Here is a 21,415-nt window from a genome sequence, read left to right on the forward strand (position 1 = left end):
CAGAATGGTATTAAGGGTAAGTTGCTACAATGGATAAAAGGATGGTTAAGTAGGAGAAGACAGAGGGTGGTAATCAATGGGTGTTGCTCTTCGTGGACTAATGTTCTTAGTGGAGCCCCACAGGGTTCGGTGTTGGGTCCACTGTTTTGTATATTTATCAGTGATATTGATGAAGGTATATCAGGCTTAATGTTGAAGTTTGCAGATGATACAAAGGTTGGCAGGGTTGTTAATGACAGTAATGGCAGTGTGCTACTGCAACAGGATCTAGATAATTTGGGCAGATGGGCTAAGAAGTGGCAACTGAAGTTTAACCTTGACAAATGCAAAGTACTGCATATGGGTAGAAGTAACCCCAGAGAAACGTACCAACTGTGTGGTACTACACTTAAGGTGGTAGAAAATGAAAAAGACCTGGGAGTAATTGTGCAGTCAGATATGAAGTTTTCTGAGCAATGCAGACAGGCTTCCAGGACAGGTCATGGGGTTTTGTCAATGATATATAGGAAATTTGCTAGCAGGGAAAAGGAGGTGATTGTCCCTCTGTATAAGGCAATGGTCAGAACACACCTTGAGTACTGCGTACAGGTCTGGAGGCCTCATTTTAGGAAAGATGTAGATTTACTTGAGCGTGTACAGAGAAGGGAACAAGATTGGTGAGGGGAATGATGGAATCCTCTTACCAAGAGAGATTGAAGTTCTGCAAATTGCAGTGGCAGGGGACTAGGCACCTGCACAGTGATCTGATTGAGGTGTATAAGGCCTTGAATGGGTTGAGCATGCTGAATTCTGATTGGATCCTTCCACTTCTTCAGATTATGAACCTAAGGCAGCATAAATTCAAATTAAGAAAGGACAGATGTAGAATAGATGTGCGGAAATTTGCCTTTAGCCAGCGGGTGGTTAATTGCTGGAACAAACTTCCATCTCTCGTTGTGGAAGTTGATAGGTTGAATAAATTTAAGGAGGAACTGGACAGGCATTTGGAGGGAATGGTGCGATTTTTTTTTTTTTTGGCTGATGCTGCATAAGCTCATACACTTTTTCTTGCATCACATGCCACTACTACTACTACAACGAACACGGTACACACAAATTGCACTAGTAAGATACAGAGTAATAAGCTTAAAAAAAAATATGAACGAAGAGAAGATTCTGAAAATGTTTTTTTATATTACTGAAGATTTCATTGGGGGGGGGGATACATTTCATCATAATGTAAAAAAAACCACAGAATTCCAGCTATCAGTATTATCACAAATGCAATAAGATACACTTTACTACCCGTTTATAAGGAATTGCACTAACAGAAAAGCCCAATAAACTGGAAATTGTCTTCATTATTGTATGGTAGCAACCTCCAAAAATGTGCTTTAGTAAAATGCAATCTCGCAGGAGGTGAAGTGAAACCCTGAGAAGTTTTTTTTATAGGAAATTTCATTTTCACCATTATCATGGTGCCAACTAAGAGAATAAATAACAGTACTACACTGGTGTGGTAAATATAAGGACCAGTCAGGTTTTCACTTGTACCTTCTCATAGGAATGGCCTGGATATGGGAAAAGCATACCAAAGGAACCTTGTGAGGTACAGAAATGAAGGAAACAACACCGACACAACAGCGGAAACAAAATGGTACAGAGGAAATTTATTCAAAAATGGCCACATAGCACTGGCTGCCATGATACAGATGCATCGCTGCCAAAGATGGAACAAAGGGAAGAGGTGGTCCTCAGTAAGAGATATGGCCACCCCTAATGTCGATGCAGGCTTTGCACTGCCTATCCATACTTAAAACATCGTTGATAAGTTCTTGCGGTAACATTGTCCATTCCTCTGTCAGCGTCATCTTCAGCTGGTGAAGATTTTCTGGTGGGTGTGGACGTGCCGCTAGGCATCTCCCCAGAGCATCCCACGTGTGTTTGATGGGATTTAGATCGGAAGGAACAGGCAGGCCAATCCATACGAACAATATCCTCACTTTTCAAAAGCATATCAACAGCTGCGGTGCAATGGAGTGTGACATTATCATCCAAAAACACAAACTCTGAGCCAATGGCACCTTTGAACAGACACACATTGGGAAAGATTAACTCAGTACAGTAGCATGCATCGGTTACAGTATCGCCTTCCAGTATCTGGAGTTGTGTACATCCATCCAAGATAATGCCTCCTCAGACGAGAATACCTCAATTGCCATATTGATCTCTTTCAGTGATGTTTGCAGAGTGATACCATGTGCCAACCTCTCACCAGATTAGCTGACGTCCAGAATCGCTGCCGAGACTGAATCTACTCTCATCAGTACTCAAAGAGTATCTTAAGTAAAGATTTTGTGGTTGTAGCCTTTAGAAATAGTGTTGGTCCTTAAGCTTTGCACACTAGTGTAGTAAATCTACAAAGAAAAGGAAAGCAATCGATTTGGATCAGAAAATTAAAATAATCAGGATGTATGAAAACGGTCAAACATTAACAAGTATTGCGCAGAATTTACATTTATCAGTATCAACCATGAACACAATAATAAAGGACAAAGACAGAATACAAGAAGCAGTGAAGGGATTGGCACCAATGAAAAAAAATAAAATAAAATATCCGTGCCGTTTTGTTCTGGTTAGGAGTCAGCAACATGGATGGAACTTGTCGTTCCTCCATGTTGATATGTCCAGCTGAATTTTTACAAGCTGGTTGGCCAGGCCTGACACTGTTTTATTTTGATTGTTACTTATTCTCAGTGAGTACCACCACCCATACATATTTCAAGGCTACTGGCCTATCATCAGTGGGTGGGCAGGTACCCTGGTATTGCAGGGTAAATAACAATAGTCTTCTCTATTAGTGAAGCGTTACTTATTTGAGGTAGTGCAATATCATGGCAACTCGTCGTGAAAGCAGAGCACAATATGAGAAAGAGCAAATGATGCCTACAAATACTTTGTAGTTTCTTAAGAGTTGTCTATGGTGTATCTACACACCGATATTATATAGACATTCTAATATAAAATATCAGAATGTCTAATAAAATATTAGACATTCCTGGGTTACGTAAAACTCAACTTATGTAAAGTTCTGGAATGTATCTCTTATGTATGTCAAGGACTTGCCGTACAGAAAATATTAACTAGATAGTATGAATCAGAGCTGTAATACTCAATATGTTCTACGTTGATAATAATATTAGTAAATTAATAAGAGGAGTTTAACCTCAATATAGTACGTGGAACACTTCCGTATGATACCCTCCAGAAATTAAAACGGAAAAAACGAAAAAAACCGACAACTTACCGGTACATTAAAGTAAAATGTAAATAATTAAAGTAAAATATAAATAATTAAATAATCAATTTAACACAATTCAAAATCAATTCAAAACAATTAAAATTCAAATTAACGCAATTAAAAGAATCTAACGAAAATATTCAAAACGATTTTCCTTCCTGAAGCTGACAATGCTTTTCGACCGACTGTCGTGATCACAGGAATGAAAATTACCGAATCAGGCTAAACCTTAAACCTTATTGAGGTAAACTCCTCTTATTAATTTACTAAGAAAATATTAACGAAAGCAAATAAGATAAAAAAAAAAAAAAAAAAAAAAAAAAAAAATACTGAAAATATTTTTTCAGTATTTACTTTGTAACAATAAACTTCACACAAATGAAAACTAATGCCAACAGTTTATTAATTTAAAGGGATTAATCAGGTGCTATACCAAGAATCTTTTCCCCTAAGGCAGACTATGTTCAGTAGTGACCTTGTCGTACTGCGACAAGTTCATTCTTGTGGCAAACAACAGCAAACAGCTTAACATTAAAAAAAGAACAAATAGAAAATAAAGTGGAAAACCAAATTAAGAATAAGAGTACTGTAGGGGTTACACACACACACACACCTCAGAATAAAAGTAACGATACCAAACAAAGATATGTAGTGGGTTCTATCTGTTTGGTGCCAGATAGTGTTGAAATCTACAGATATACCAACCAGGATCCAATGGTTGGTTTAGCACTTTTCTATTTATATTATGAATATTCATTAGTAATAGCTGATGGAAGTGCAGAATTTCTATAGCTAAACAGATCAGTTCAATACTGCAACTGGTTAACTGAGGTAATTACCACGATACTGCAGAAAAAATATGAATGACTGTCACTATGCTGTGCAGAATCAAGAAGAGATTCAAAAACTCGTGAGACAATGCCACAAATACAACAGCATTAAAATATAATTTTAATAAATTACAGTAGACTCTCGATTTTCTGGGATAGATAGTAAAAAACAAATCCCGGATAATTGATTTCCCGGTTAATCCAAAAATACAGAAGTCCCCGACATACGTAAGAGATACGTTCCAGGACTTCTTACTTAATTGAGTTTTACGTAACTAGGGAATGACTAATAACATATTGCTACTATATTATATTATTGACAATATCTGAATTCAGCACGATACTTGTTAATGTTTGATCATTTTCATACATCCTTATTAGTTAATTTTCTGATTCAAATCGATCTCTTTCCTTTTCTTGGTAGATTGACTAGTACCACTACAACTTATTCTCTTAGTTGGCACCATGATAACAGTCAAAATGAAATTTTCTGTAAAGAAAATTCACAGGGTTAAGGCAAAAACTCACTATTATCACCCCATGGGAGCTCACATTTTACCAAAGCACATTTCTGGAGGTCACTATCATAAAACAATTTGCACTTTCCGTGTTATTGGTCTTTTCTGTTCATGCATCTAATTATAAACAGGTAGTAAACTATCTTTTTGCATTTGCAAAAATACCAATAACTGGAATTCTGTGGGATTTTACGTTATTATGGTGAAATGCGTGTCCCCTTCACTGAAATCTTCAGTTATATAAAAAAAATAATAATAAATTGCAAGAATCTTCTCTTCTTCTTTCCTACTTTTTTTGCTTGTTACTCCGTATCTCACTTGTGCGTGCCATGATCGTCATTATTGATTGCTTATTTTATTTATTTTTTTTTTGTTTTAAATTTTACAATCCTGAAAAAAAAAAAAAAAAAAAAAAAAAACGTAAATACGTAGTTGCACAAGTCAGGGACTTACTGTATCGAAAAATGTTCAGCAACCTACGTAAAAATTATGGCGATAGATAAAAATGGGGGGGGGGGAGGAACTTACTATGCACAACTCGCGTGTCCCATCCAATGCTTCCTTTTTTTTTTTGCTATGTCGATTTTAAGTCTCATAGCTTCCCTTTATTTTTTATGTGTTGCATATGGTTTGATCACCAACATTATGATTCATTAGAGATTTAATGGATGCGCCCTTTTCGAACAATTTCAAGTTTTTATTTAACTGAAAGCACAACTCTTGCATTTACCCATCATTTTTGCGATTTCTAAACAAAAAAAATTGACATCCCTGACATAAATAACAAAACAAAATTTGTCTTTTTGCGGTGCGACGGAACACAACAATCGACGCGATGCACTAACACACACTAAATATTTGGGGTTTTTTTTTTTTTTTGAGCAGTGGGTGTGAAGACAGCGGGGTTGCACGTAACAGGCACATTAATCTCTGAATGACAACTTATAATGCCACTTCTTGTTGCTTAGTTCCGACTTGCAAAACATTTGGTTATAACTATTCTAGTTATTGCTTGAATTTTATGATTTTTGGTCGATTTTTTTTTATTTGGAGTCTTGAAGTGCCCCGGTTAATCGAGAGTCTGCTGTATATTAAATTTATACAAAATACAGTACTTACCATAACTATTCACAAGTTATGCTCTGTTATACTTGATTTTGTTTCACATATTTCATTTTAGAAGTAGTTGCTCATATTTATAACCCTTGATTATAAACATTTTAAACACTGGAGGTGATTACATGGGGGTACCCTGCCCAAATTCTGAGGAATGACGGGAAAACAAATAATAAAAAACAAAGTTTGCTTAATGCAATGCAAGTTATAGAATGTTAAATTTTGTTGGGAAATAAGAAATAAAGGTTCTAAACCAATCATTTTTAATATTTTTACCCTCCAACAGGTCACTAGAAGCCTTGTGTGCAGGTTAGGTGCTGCCTAATTATGGGTTAAATACTACTCAGATCAATGTTAAATCTCAGTTACCCACTGGATAACATTCAGATAAGAACTGAGACTAGTGGCTAAGCCTCAGGCTTCCTTGCACCATATAGCCAATAATAATAATATCAAACCCATTAATGTTATATGCTTCCAAATGTGTGTGGGGGGTGAAAAGGTCTAACAGTGGATATTTAATGCTAAGAGCCTCCGTATCCGAGTGGGTAGGAGCGGGAGTGCAGTAGCACACGCTCTTTGAGTAGACGGGGGTTCAAGCCCCTGACTGCTGAATACGGTCGATCTGCCAACTCGCACTGGACCAGCGTGGCAGATTATGGTCCATTTCCCTCAGCATGAATTGTTGAGGAGGCTTCCATCCTGCAGTGGGTTGATAATGGCTGCACTTTACTTTTTATATGAAATGCATAGAAGGTTATACTCTGTCCAAGCAAATTAAATATAAATTTCAATAGCTGTAGTTCTTGAAAAGCATTTGAAAAATTAAAACCAAGTGATATAAATAGCCGATTTCATAAATCATTGTAAACTTACCGTCACTATTTTCATCTAAGCTTTTAAATACACCCATGAGTTGCTTTTCATGTTCTAAAATATAATGAACAAAATCTACATACGTCAAACTTCCTTTATCTTCAACAAGCTTCTGCAAAAAATATTTTTTAAATCTCTTAGTATTAATGTCACAATAACAGCATTATATAAATTGCATTATAAAAACAGCATTACATAAAATAATCAAAAACAAATATGTTGAACTATATTATGAGATGGATAATTTCACAGATATAGGAAGCAAATAAGGAAGAATTTGTCAAAAAACAATGGACAGTTAGTATGACTGGGACAGTACTTATAAATGGCCATTGCACTTCATGAACTAATGTTATGTATGAGTAGGGCACCACAGGGTTAGGCAATAGGCACACTATTACTACTTTTAATATTTATTAATAATATTTGATGTAGATTTCCTTCATAATTTTTTCCCTTCATTTTTGTACATTTGAAACTGATCATGGTCCAGTTTCCTTTTTCGGCATAAAATTAATAAAAAGGTGAAGGAAATGTTTTTTTTATTTCCTTTTTTTTTTATCAAAAAGATTTATTAGAAAACACAAAGAAAGGTGCATCAAATATAACATGATCATCTTTTAAATGTCGCATGACATTAAAGGAACATACAAAAATTTACGACTACAATATTTGCGTGTTTTTTGTACAAATTACTGATTTCAGTTTCAAACACTTGTGGAAATTCAAACCACATGCAGAGCGCATTCATCAATTGGTGATCCCAGTACAAAGCAATGGTTAGGTCACATTTTGAATACTACATACAGGTTTACAAACCTCATTTAGGAAATTCATCTCTTTCCAACAGATCCCTGTTGGAAAGAGAAGAGCAACAAGAGTGAGTGCACATAAGGGCATTTTACTTAGTAAGAGGATTCTGTAAATTACAGTGTATAGAAACTACACATCTGCATGGGGATCACATGTTCAAAGCTTTGGAAGTGTTGAGTAAATAAATGCTTATGGCATCTTTACTCTCAAACCCACATTAAAGGAAACACAAATTGAAAGATGGTTGCAAAATACAAGTTGAGACTAGTAGATGTAAAGGTTAGTAGTTTGTATAAATTTAAAGAATTAGACAAACTATTAAAAGGAACAAGCAAATGAATTGGGTAAAAGCTGTTTTTTTTTTTACTATCCTGTATACATTTCTTGGTTTCATGTAAATAATGAAACTCTTGCTAGACCAAGTAGCTTTGGTTTCTAAAAATTCCCATCCATTAATAAAATCTTTTCACTTTTTGACAGAAGGATCTGTGTTGTAATACCCTAATGCAGTGGTTTTCAACCTGGGTGCCGCAACAACATTCTTGGGGTGCCGTGTAATTTGGATTTAAGTTACTTAAAGCTATTATGTTTTTTCGAAATTTATACATTTATATCATTATAAAAAGGTGTACAGTATCCATTGTACTATATCTTTTTAATTTTGTTGTTATTATTATTATTAATATTTGGTTTTTAGGAGCATTAGCAACTAAGGCCATATTGCTCCGGGGATATGCAGTGATCATTCCCTAACCTTTCCGCATCCTCCATATTTGGTGGCTCACGGGCTCGAATCCCGGTCTAATCAAGAAGCGTGTGCTATACACTGCTGATCCTGCCCAAGGAGGCGCCCCTTTAATTTTGTGGTGATCTATAATTGATCTTTATTTAGTACCCCTACATAAAGAATAAAATTATTATATAGGTATATATTAAAAGGTCGAAAACCACCGTGTTAGGTATTTATTTTGGCCTAGGGGTGCCGTGAAAAAAAAAAAATAAAAAAATACTGGGACACTAAGGGCACCATGAACCAAGAAAGTTTGGGAACCTCTGCCCTAGTGAAACAGGTGTTTGTAACTGGGCTTTATCCAACCATAGAATTTTGTTTAAAAGGGCAAGACAACAGACAACAAACTAACCTTCCATCAACATACCTCTGCTGCCAGTTACTGGACATAATACAATTTCCAAGGTCTCCACATCAATTCTTTTTGTTAGAATCTTCTGCAGTTTGACTATCGGTTTAATCTGGTATAGCTTGTTTGCAGTCTGACCATGCCATAAATTCTTGCCACCATTCATACTGTCTGCCTGTAGTCAGTATATCTTGTGCTAACTTTAAATTTATTAAAGTATTTAATTATTCTTTGCATGAATTCTCATTTTCTGCACTACATGGAATTTATACATTTGGAATGGAATCTAAACAAGCAGAAAGTGGAACACCTATCATATTCTATTACTAAAATAGTAACAAGAGAGGTGATAACTGGAGTTAATGCCAAAATGGGTCCAAGCAAATTAAATCAAAATATTGTGGCTAGTTACTTCTGCATGGATTTTTGGAAATTAATGAACTTGATTGAAAGAGAAGGTTTCTAAAATTACTCTTCATCATGTCAAATGTTTGTCTCTTGTTATTAATGCTTAATAACACATACTTTCCAATGGCCACAGGAGCTCTGTTTAACATTAAGATTTAACAGAAGTTAAACAATATGATGCTTTTATAGTATTGTGCTTATCTCACTGAACAGAATTTATTAAAAAAAAAAAAAAAAAAAAAAAAAAAAAAAATTGTAATATACCAAAATTACTATCTAAAATTCAGTTTCACAATCTCAAATGAATTTCTAATGTTATTTAATCTACATTCATAAAAGAGAACTATTAAAACTCTTAAATGTATTGAATGCACAAAACTTCCCATTTCAGATCAGTGTAAGGTGAAACTCTAGTCACTTGATAGGTATTTTAAGAGTTGTTTATAAATATTTAAATTTTTATGTTGAAGGATGCAAGTGTGCAGCAATTTATCTAGATCTGTATAAATTACAACTGTTTCATGCAACTAGTTACTGCCCTAAGCTCTTAGTGTTCTACTTAATATTTACCTTAAAGTATGCTAACTAGGCTCTTTCTTTGACTGTTAATAAGACAGAAAGAAAAAAAGACAGCACAGTGACAAATATTCATCAAAATATGAACATTTATTATTTGCATACTTTTCTGCATTTAAAGAAATATTAATTAGTACCATTACATTTTCAATTATCTTCAGCACACCCCCCCTCAAATTTTTTATATTCCCATTGCCAGTGGCAGACCTAGCATTAGTGTGCATTCTGTGGCAGACAATGCATTTTATGTTTACATTCATTAATTCTTGTGCAGTTCTGAAGAACTGAAGGCATACTATTACTGGGCAATTACATTTTCTCCAGAATGTTTCGCTTCTACAACAAAATCACAATTTTGACTTTGTTATAGGAATATTTTAGTATTAATGGTAACAAATGATGCAAAAAAAAAAAAAACAACCCCACATTTCACCTCTCCATCCCCTCTAATAATTTGTTTAGTTCTTCCTTGAATTTATTCAAACTACTCACTTCCACAACAATGATTGGAGCTTGTTCCAGCAATCAACCACCTGTTGACTGAAGGTAAAACGTCTACACCTCTATTCCGCAACTGTCCTTCCTCAGTTTGCTAAAGCCATTTAAATCCTTACAAACCTCAATCAGATCACCTCGCAGGTGTCTAGTCTCCAGATGCTAGAATTTGTAGCATCTGGAGTTTTTCATTCTCCACTGCCTTGAGTGTGGTACCATACAGCTGGCATATTATTGTGGATTACTACTGCCCATATGCAATACCTTGCATTTATCAATGTTAAAACTTTAATTGCCACTTCTCAGTCCACATGTCTAATTTCTCTAGGTTTTGTTGCAGTAGTATGCCTTGATTCTTGTCATTAATCACCCTGCCAACCTTTTTGGTCATCTGGTCATTAGAAAATCTATATTTGCCTTCATCAATATGGTTAATAAATGCAGTAATGGCTCAAGGATAGAAACCTGAGGAATGCCACAAAGAACATCAGCCCAAGAGCATTGTCCATTAATAACCGACCCATCTTCTGACGCTCAATCTTTTTATCCACAGCAGCGTTTCATGTGGAATAGTGTCAAAAGCTTTTTGTTGAAATCACAGTATATGATAAATTATTTTTTGCATCCATCATAGCTAACTGGATTGGTCAGATAAGTTCTCCCTTTAACAAAATCTATGCTGCAATTGCTGTATGACCCCATTCCTTGTCAAAATGGTCATGCAGTACGTCTCTAACCATTGATTCTACTAATTTTACTGGAACAGAAGTCAAGCTTACAGATCTATAATTATGCACTCTACCCTTTAATCCCTCTTGATGAATAGGAGAGATCTCCAATCCATGGATGCTCTCATAATTATGACCAAAGGTTTGCTTATCTCTTTTAATATAAGTGGATAGATTCCATCAACCCCAAGTAACTTATTTTAGCTTCCATCTCTCTCACTTTCCTCTTGGATACCAATGAATCATTTAATTCCTAGTTAAACTTGGTATACTCTTTGTATTCCTATTACTAAAAACTTCTTCATGAACAAAGGTTATTGTTTCTCAAGAGTTTTATGACACAATGGCATCAGAACCCAAGATATGCCTTTTCTAGATTTCTTAAAATGTTAACTCATGTTTTGTTGTTTTTTATGAAAGCAGATTTATTGAATGAAACAAAATAGTTTCAGATCTGAGGAGTTACCTAGAAGGGCAGGTACAGTTCTGATTATTACATCAACTCTGGAGGCAAAGTAATCTAGAATTTCTGAACCAAGGGCATACCAAAAGAATGAGGGGTGTTTTCATTAGTTAATAGGGTGCAAGATGTGTGGCCAATTCACAGTCTAGCAAGCATTACTTCTCTGCAAGTTTTCTGATGCTGGAGTCTCATATTTGTGGATCAGATTTCATGTAATTTATTGTTGGTTTGGTTTCTCCATGCCAGGCCCACTCATCTCTTGCTCTTCAAATAACATGTCCAAAATAAGAGCCTATCATTGTTTTGTCTAGCAGCTGTGACACTGACTTAGCTGCAATATCTTTGTCACTGCCTGCTATTCTAAAGCATCCTGGAATCCAAAGGGTTATTTCAGAGGGATTTTTTTGATAGATTGATTATAATGCCAATTTCCTGTAGGAGAGGATGATAACAAGGATGTTTACCCTGTAGAGCTGAGATGGCACTAAGCCAATCAGAATATATTAACATAGAAAGTGATGACTGCAACATATTTCATTTAATGCAAGCTGGACACATAATTCTACAGAAAGTATGCTTATACTCAAATGTAGGGAATTTTGAGATGGGAATGCAACTGCTACACCTAGATATGAGTGGGATTAAGAGTTTCCCCGGAGTGTTCTGAAGCATGATTATCATGTAGCTGTTGGATGTTAACTGATGAAATGGCATTTTTTGACCACTGAGCAAAGAATAGATTAATGTCTAACTGATGTTTATCCCATACAGGTAAAGGGCACATTTCAATTTTCTTGAATTCAATTTTCCAGTTGTGTACTATTTCTCAAAAGGCATATCCTAGTAGACCTAATTTCATTAGGCTTAGCTTCATACAATGTAGGCCAAAGATGATGGTTGAGGTGGAAGGCTTCCTATTTTGGGAGTGGATTAACAGAGTGGGCTTTGTCTTCTAAGATAAAGGGGGGGGGGGGGTCACATGCTTGTAAGTACAAGCTGTGAACCAAGGTTCTGCAGACACCTAGCACAAGTCGAAAGGCACAGTGTTGAGATATAAGATGTTTTTAGCTGAAGCACCCTATAGCTCCATAGTCTGTGACTGGATTACAGCATGGTATATATTCAGCAATGACTGCCTGTCAGCACCAAGATATTGAGGATACCGCACAAACGATTTTTAATTTCTGGAGGCATGTAGTTTGCAGGTGGGTAAACTTTATGAAAATTTAGTTCGATGTCTAAAACTAAACCTAATAGTATTAGGGAATTTGTCATGGGTATTTCTATGCCTTTCAGTTTTAAGAGAGGTTCCATATAAGAGGCTGAAATTTTCAGAAGGGTATTGCTGTAGTTTTCCCCTCAGTTAAATAATAGCCACTGCATTTTATCCAAGTTTCAATTTTAGTTATTGCCAATTGAAGTTCTCTTTCAATGGTAGCCATGCTGTATGATTCACAGAAAACAGCAAAATCGCCAACACACACAAGTTTTCACCATAGCTGGAATGTCTCTAGTTATGTTACTGGTATGCAATGAAGAAAGAGTTGTGCTTAAAATCAATCCTTGAAGTACTCCTTGTGTGTAAATCATGGACAAAGCATTCTGGAATTGTGCTTGAAAAGTCTGAGATGAAAAAAATTCTCATCAATTTGAGGCAGGTTACCTCTCGGTCGAATGTTTTATTAATTGTTTATAAATCGAATGTTTCATTAATATCAAGAGTTAAACATTACAATTTGTCTTTCTTTTTTTTTTTTTAACAAAAAAATTTTAAATGTCTGCTTAGAATTTAATGAATATCAGTTGCAGACCTGTTACAACTGAAACCAAATTGATGGAACAATATAGCATTTTGATTTTCAACAATCTGAAAGAGTCATTTGTGGATCATCTTTTCCAGGATTTTCCCTAAACAGCTGGTCAAAGATATAGGACAAGAATTGCTGAGGGAGGAAGAATCTTTCAACAGTTTTACTATAGCTAATACTATTGACTGATGTTATATATTGGGATAAACATTCTCTTCAGTGATTCTGTTTGTAAAATTGCAGTAGTGTGTATATGGAGTTGGAGCATTGTGTAATAAATAATTAAAATTCTCTAGTGCAGCATTTTGGCAAAAAATATTCCATGCTTTATTTTGCATCCTTTTGGCAAGGAAGCAAATTCTTACTCACCAACCATTACATCATTGTTTGGTAGTGTTTGATTTCAGTATTGTGTTGGCAGCAGCTCCAAGCAGCTGTTCTATATGCATAGTGGCATTAACAAAAGTATTTCAGACAGTGCAAAATGTGATCCTGAATTTACGTATACAACCAAGTCAGTACAATAAATTTCCTGAAAAAGGACGATTTGGTTAAATAAATAGGGTAGTATTTCAAAACTGTAATGATATACGAATGAATATATTATTGATTCAGTATGAAGTAGAGACATTTTATTACTACTACTACTAATTTAACATTGAATTTCTTATACTGTAAATAGAAACAATAACAATACCTTCAATAGTGTCAATAAACTGACTTCCATATTTTCTATTCATTCATTTCTTCCTTCTGAAGATGAAATGGATGAATTTCTATTTAGAAGGACGAACAGAAAATATGGAAGTTAAACTACTAAGCTCATAAATAGTCAATTAGTATTATTAGAGGGTCACAACTCTTCCATCACAGTATCTTTTCTCCAAATTCTTCCAAATTTGATACACAAGCACATTTTTTCCAGGTTTCTTTGCCAATCAAAGAAAGTCCACAAATAGTTAATTCTAACAATCTATCCATAAACAGATCCTCAGTAATATTAAAATTTCTAATATATATTTTTTAAATCTGCCCAGACACATTCAAATGGCATTAATATTGCAGTTATATGGTGGCAATCTTAAAACCAGGAATCCTTTTTGTTCAAGCATGGAATAAAATTTATATTTTATTTTCGGAATGGCATTTTGCCAATCGATTGCCAAATTTTGCTAGGGAAACCAATCTATTATATCCTATTTTCTGAATGACAAGTTAGATTTGTTTAACTGTATGGACACATAGCTCGAAGGGCAGGACACATAGCTCGAAGACATGATGACAGATGGACTAAGAAAATAACAGAATGGTATCCAAGAGGAGCTAGAAGAAAACCTGGAAGTCAAAGGCGGAGATGGATAGATGGAATTCAGTTTGTGGGTAGTAAATGGATGGCCAGTGCTCAAAACAGAAGGACTGGAAAGTTGCTGGCCTTCATCCTGCAGTGGATTGAAAATGGCTGATGATGAACTGTATGGAATAATTGGGTGCATTGTTGTTTCAGATAAATTGGCTAACAGTTTAATCTGATGTGCATTTTCCAAAAATTACTAAATTCATTTGACAATGGTAAAATGCCACTGTTATGCTTGCTTTGTAACACAAAATCTGAATTAGGAATAAAATCCCATTTTTCCACCTGCACATAAAACATTGTTTTGAAGCATTCCCTGATTTATAGCTGCCACAAACATTGACTTTCCTAGCATTTACTAAACATCAAACTGTTATTGATTCAGGTTTCATCAATATAAATGATAGGCATACTTTCTCTTGTAAGTTGCAAATATGTTGTCCTGTAAGAATATATATATTTTTTTTATTAAAAAAAAAAAAAAAAAAAAAAAAAAAACTTTCCTTTGCTTTTATATTTTTTCTAAGAAAATCTGATTTCATAAAGAGATTCTAACATAAAATTTATTCTCTTTCAGAACTGAAATTAATTTAGGTATTACTGGACCACTTTTCTCATTTATGTAAGTCTTGGACAGTTTGCCTTCGATAAAATCTGTCCACAGAAGATACACCACGGCTTGTTTTTTTTTTTGGAGATTTAAAAGTGGGATTCCTATTATCTTCCCCTTCTCTCCTAAATTTTTTAATGAGTGTTTGTAAAAATGGTGTATTATATACTGTATTTTAATACATTTAGGTTGTTTCTTAGTCCTCTGCAATTCCACTGAATTGATTTTCTGCGTGCTTTGGTTTAAGATTATTGGATTGGTCGGCTTTATTTTCCCTCAATAATGTTTAGATCCGTCTCATTTTGGAAATACCAGATGACCAACATCCATCTCATAATTAGCAAGAGGACTGCTTTCTCATTATCTGATTTTCATCAATGTCCATATTTCGATCTAAATGTTTATTCTATGCAGGACTTGGATCTTTCTCCTTTGCCAATGGTCCTGACTTGAGGCATTGTGAGTTGACCTGATATTAGTAGTGCAGTATTTGTTGTATTCTTTGTTTTTGTTGCTGTCAGTGTTTCAGCATCAACGAGGAAAGATATTTTAGGAGGAACTGTAACATCCATCTGTGTTGAAAATTCTTTAGTGTGTTTGACTGCATTGGCAAATAACATTTTTCAGGATGGGCATCCTGACAATTGGGACATTATTGTTACATCAGTGTTTTCAGATTGTGAGTTGTCTTTTTAGCCACATAGCATTAGTAGAGGCATTTGATGCAAGAAAGCAAGCTTATGCAGCATCAGCCATAAAAAAAAAAAAACCACTTCCACTTCACCCCTCTGTTCGTTCAAAATACCTGTCCAGCTGAGCCTTAAACTTATTTAGGCTATCAACTTCCACGACAAGGGATGGAAGTCTGTTCACCAACCAACCACTCGCTGGCTAAAGGCAAATTTCCGCACATCTATCCTACATCTGTCTTTCCTCAATTTGTATTTATGCCCTCTCAGGTGATTATTCTGAGCGAGAGGAAGAATCCCATCAGCATTGAGCATGCTCAAACCATTCAATGCTTTATACACCTCTATCAGATCACCTCGCTGGTGCCTAGTCTCCAGACACTGTAATTTGTAAAACTTAAGCCTTTCTTTGTAAGAGCACCCCTTTGTTCCATTCACTAATCTTGTTGCCCTTCTCTGTACTCGTTCCAGCAGCTCTACATCCTTCTTGATGTGAGGCCTCCAGACCTGTATACAGTACTCTAGGTGTGGCCTGACCATTGCCTTATACAAGGGAATAATCACCTCCTTATCCCTGCTAGAAAAATTCCAATATATCATTGACAATACACCATGAGCTACTCTTGCAGCCCGTCTGCACTGCTCAGAGAACTTCATATCTGCCTGCACAACCACCCCCAGGTCCCTTTCATTCTCTACCATTGTCAGTGTAGTACCACAGAGTTGATACGTTGCTCTGGGGTTGCTGTTTCCCATGTGTAGTACTTTACATTTGTCAATGTTAAACTTCATTTGCCACCTCTCAGCCCATCTGCTCAACCTTTCCAGATCCTGCTGCAGCAGCATAGTGTCAGTAGTGTCCTTGACAACCCTGCCTACCTTTGTATCGTCTGCAAACTTCGACATTAAGCTTGATATACCATCATCAATATCATTTATGAATACAGAAAACAATAATGGACCCAACACTGAGCCCTGAGGGACTCCACTAAAAACATTAGTCCACGATGAGCAGTGTCCATTGATTACCACTCTGTCTTCTCCCCCTCAGCCACCCCTTTATCCACAGCAGCAATTTGCCTCCAATGTCACACTGCTCCAATTTGTGCAGCAGTCTTCCATGTGCAACAGTATCAAAAGCCTTTCTAAGATCCAAGTATATAATATCAAAGTTATTCCCTGCATCCAGTTCCTTTGTGACTGCATCATAGTATCCAATCAAATTGGTCAGGCAAGACTTCCCCTTAACAAAACCATGCTGTGTCCGAGCTATAACTGAAGTCTTGTCTAAATGATCCTGCAGTGCTTCTTTAACTAGTGCCTCCATTAATTTTCCTGGAACAGAAGTTAAACTCACAGGTCTATAATTGCTTGTGTCAGCCTTTGATCCTCCTTTGTGAATTGGGGTCACATTTGCACATCTCCAGTCTGCGGGTACCTCCCCTGAGTCCAAGGAAGCTCTCATAATTATGGCTAAGGGTTTGCTTACTTCCTCTGCTGTCTCCTTTAATATAACTGGATAGATCCCATCCACCCCAGGTGCCTTTCTTGTGTTTATCTTCAACAGTTTCTCCTCCACTTTACTCTCAGTTATTACAAGATTCTCTAGCTTACTGCTAGAGTTGAATACACCTCTGGCTTTCCCCTCGCTAAATAACTCCTCATGTGTGAATGTCGATGCAAAATATTCATTTAGTTTGTTAGCTACCTGAGCAGGATCATCAACAGTTGACCCATCGATATCAAGTGGACCAATCTGATTCATCTCCTTCCTTCTAGAGTTTACATAAGTAAAGAACTCTTTGCTGTTTTTCTTTGCATCCCTTGCCAAAGATTTCTCGTACTCTGCCTTCGCCTGCCTAACCTCCTTTGTAACATGTTTCAGATCAACTTGTATCTATCATAGGCTTCTGTGTCATGTGTTAATTTGTATGTATCCCATGCATGTTTCTTCTCTGCCATATGCCTCATCAGTTCATCTGACATCCATTTAGGCCTAAACCTTGAACAATATTTCTTAGTTGGTATGTAAAGCCTAGTAGCTTCCAAGATAAGTTCTTTGAATGCTTCCCATTTTGCATTTGCTGTTGGTAACATCATCAGTTGGTCCCACTGTATAGAATTTAAATACTGTCTCAGTCCATTGTAGTCGCCTTTACGAAAGCAATAACCCTTCCCTTTACCCCTAATGGTAGTTACCTCTTTGAGTAAATCCCACTTCAGCACACTGATCACTGCCACCTAGTGGTTCATTTATCTGCAGATTCTTAATGCATGAAGAATCACTGCTGATAATCAAATCAAGAGTATTCCTCCCTCTAGTTGCCTCCCAAACATGCTGATGTAGAAAACAATCATCCAATAAATCCACAAAAGCCTTGCTAGTGATCAGCCCCCAAACTCCAGTCAATATCTGGGAAATTAAAATCTCCCATTATAAGACTCTCTGATTTACTGGCCCACTCTATTTCCCTGTACAGTTTCTTATTATACTCATCAGAGTCATTATTCCTATAGCACACTCCTACTCTCAATTTTGATCTCCCAATGCTTATGTCACACCCAAACTGACTCGACACTGCACTGTCCAGCGATGTCCACTGGCTTCACTTCCTTGGATTTTATGTATTTCTTAACTAATAGCATAACCCCTCCTCCCTTCCTATCCTTTCTGTAGACATTGTACTCCCCAAATTCCAGTTCTGCATTCTTTATATCTGTGTGACACCAAGTCTCTGATATCCCAACAATATCTGCCTTTGTTTTGAGCAATACCTCAAATTCATTTACTAAACTCCTAGCATTGGTGTACACACAAGTATACATGCACCTATTTCTATTCTTAGCTACCCTAACACAACCCATGTGTTTACTTGTACCGCAATGACTCCCAGCAGTCTCTGAAATATCCTGAATCTTGTTTTCCCGGCTTCTGCTCATTCCAATAGAAGCAGTGCAAGAATCTCTTTCACCTCTGCCAGTGGCTACTGTTAATCTATTCGTCTTTGTATCCCCCCCAAGCTAGCAGTTTTCCGACCCACCTAACACTGCCTCGATAGCATCAGCAAATATTCTTGCACCCTTTCTATTTAAGTGTATCCCATCCCTGTAGAAGCAATCTCTCCTGTTAACAAGTACAGTCCAGGCTGAAAAAAATTCTACCCCTTGAGCCTTGCACAATCTTTCCAGGGCCGAATTGATCGACAAGGCTCTCATCATATACTCCCTCCTATCGTGTCTGGGCAGAATTGCAGACACTTTCAAATTCAACCCTATTTCACGGCCTTTTTTTTTCAACAGTGACCTGTACTTGTTAAGCAATTCTGCCGGTCTCCTACTCTAGATATCATTAGTGCCAACGTGTACAACAATATCATCTTTTGTGCCCTTAAAAGATGATATCTGCTCTACAACAACATCAACCTTTGCCCCTGGCAGACATATATAGGAGACAGACAGCTGCTACCTGACATAGTATTTGGGAATGCCCATACTCCTCGCATTTGAAGCATCTAGGGGGATTTTGAATATATGGACAGGTCTTACAATAAAGACAGTCAACTTTCTTGTAAGAAAACTGATGCAAGAAGAGTGCTGAAGGTAAGAAAAATGTTCCTTGTGGAGTTAAGACCACCACGAAACCTTCAGCATTTCGTACTGAAGATTTCTTCGGCAATTTCTTCCTCGGAAATGTTATGAATGTTACATTATGTTCCATTCCAAAATGATCCCTTTAGAGCTGTTTAATGTTCTGTGTGGGGCTACAGAAATGGGAAGTCCTCCAACCAAATTATCATTTGTTTTTGGACATATTTTCATCAAAGAGAAAAACTTAAAGAAGATGCAAACTCCAATTTCTGGAAATCCCAAGCTAATTAATTTTATATTTTCATTACTTTGATTATCATGTAACTTTGTTCACATTAAGCACCATTTTCACTTTACTGGTATGTTATTATTTTAAAATAAATAAAATAACATACCAGTTCTATTAATTAGAACTGCTATATTATTATTTTTGTTATTAAAATAAATTGTTCTATTATTAGAGTTTATTGTTATATATACTGCACAAACATGGTTTTTCATTAAAATTTGTAAATACAATTCCATTTGCATTGTGTATATTTTTGTTAATATACTGTCCTTTTAGGAATTGTTTTCGGTTTCCAGCAATAAATTAATAAATAGAGGAGAAAAAAAATACAATATCATAAAACAATACATGAAGTTTGATGTCTCTTTTTTTAATTTAAATGTACTTAACTCTGCAGATGAAGCCTTTTCAAATCTGTTAATTTACATTTGTCGAACTTCTTGCCACTTAATATAATGCTTTTATCTAAAACGACAATTTTTTTTTTAACGTGATGGTTCAATGTTAAGAGATTTAAATTACCAAAAACAATTATTTGTACGTATATCATATTCGTTTTATTTTTTGCTTTTTAAAAAATAACAATTTAAGTCAAATAAAATCTAACATCCACATTAAGATAAATACATAATTTATTATTAAAATTCACCAATGACGATTTTTTTAATTACTTTACATTAGCAATAATATTTTTAATTATTGCATTCGAACTGGATTTTTGGTTTATTATGAAATAAAAGTGATAGTCAACTTCAGTCTTCAAAATCAATGTTACTTGCAGTTATTTATTTATTTTTATATTGTCTTGGCTTTTTTTTTTTTTTTTTTCCGGCTTGCAATGAGGATCGAATCCTAAATCTATATTTATATTTGGCGTTCCATTTATTTACTTTTAATTTAAAGTTAATCGGGCATTGTCAACCATTCAATAATACATGTATACCTTTAGCACCGTTGTGTTAGGCCCTGGTCATAGGGCTCAGGATATACATCGAAAGTAATAGTTAAATACCAATAGAAATTTCGGTGCTAAAGTACTGCTGTCGTCAGGTCGTATATTAGTTGTACAGTATGTCGAAGATGACTATTGACGTGTATCTTAATTTTTAGAACTTACGGTGGCAGAAAAAAAAAAAATAATAATAATAATACTAAATATTAAATAATAAAATAACAAAGGAGACAAAAAAATAATGGCCGTGGTAGAGGGGGTCAATAGCGGTGAATTTTGCCCATTTTAGGTTAATACACATAAATTTCATAAAAAGTGTTGTACTTACCTTAATATCTTCGCGACCTTCGGGAATTCCCATTTGTAGAAAAGCTTTAGTGAGATCGTCCAAACATATTCTGCCATCGCCATTCACGTCCAATTGTTTAAATAATTTGTAAAGACGTTCTACCTCTTCTGAAGATAATTCTTGATACTGTTCGGAATGAGAATTTACAAGCACAATTCCAATATCGATTTTATTTCTCATTTTTTCACACATAAACGATTTAAAAAAAAAAGTCGCGCACCTTACTAAAGAATAAAAATATATACTAATCAAAGTATCAATATCCAAAACCATAAAGAAATACACCACCCATTCATTCAGAATGCCGGTACAACTACATTTGCCGCGTTAAAGCTGCATTATATATATATAGCAGCACAAGCTATCTATCAACATATTACAGCAACTGAAGTTCCGGAAAGCTACAACGTCGCCACCTATAATCATTAAAAACTTGGAATTTACATCATGTAACGTTCTAATATTTTCCTGGAGGAAATTTAAGTTCCATAAAAATACAGTATTTCATTAATGTACACGAATCCCATTCCATCT

General features: G+C 35.5%; 1 protein-coding gene across 1 annotated transcript in view; it reads right to left on the reverse strand.

Moving 5' to 3' along the window:
• Nucleotides 1–21,130, reverse strand: part of LOC150087945 (mitochondrial adenyl nucleotide antiporter SCaMC-like) — an 84,196-nt gene extending 63,066 nt beyond the window's left edge. Inside the window, exons 1-2 of the mRNA XM_090370523.1 lie at nt 20,861–21,130; nt 6,621–6,732 (exon numbers count right to left, since the gene is read on the reverse strand). Coding sequence (XP_090226649.1) covers nt 6,621–6,732; nt 20,861–21,073 — 325 coding nt within the window. The 5' untranslated portion in view covers nt 21,074–21,130. The remainder of the gene's footprint in view (nt 1–6,620; nt 6,733–20,860) is intronic.
• Nucleotides 21,131–21,415: the final 285 nt, after the last annotated feature.

This window comes from Mastigoproctus giganteus, chromosome 3, assembly GCF_048544385.1.
Source record: "Mastigoproctus giganteus isolate SK-2022 chromosome 3, ASM4854438v1, whole genome shotgun sequence".
Lineage (NCBI taxonomy): Eukaryota > Metazoa > Arthropoda > Arachnida > Uropygi > Thelyphonidae > Mastigoproctus > Mastigoproctus giganteus.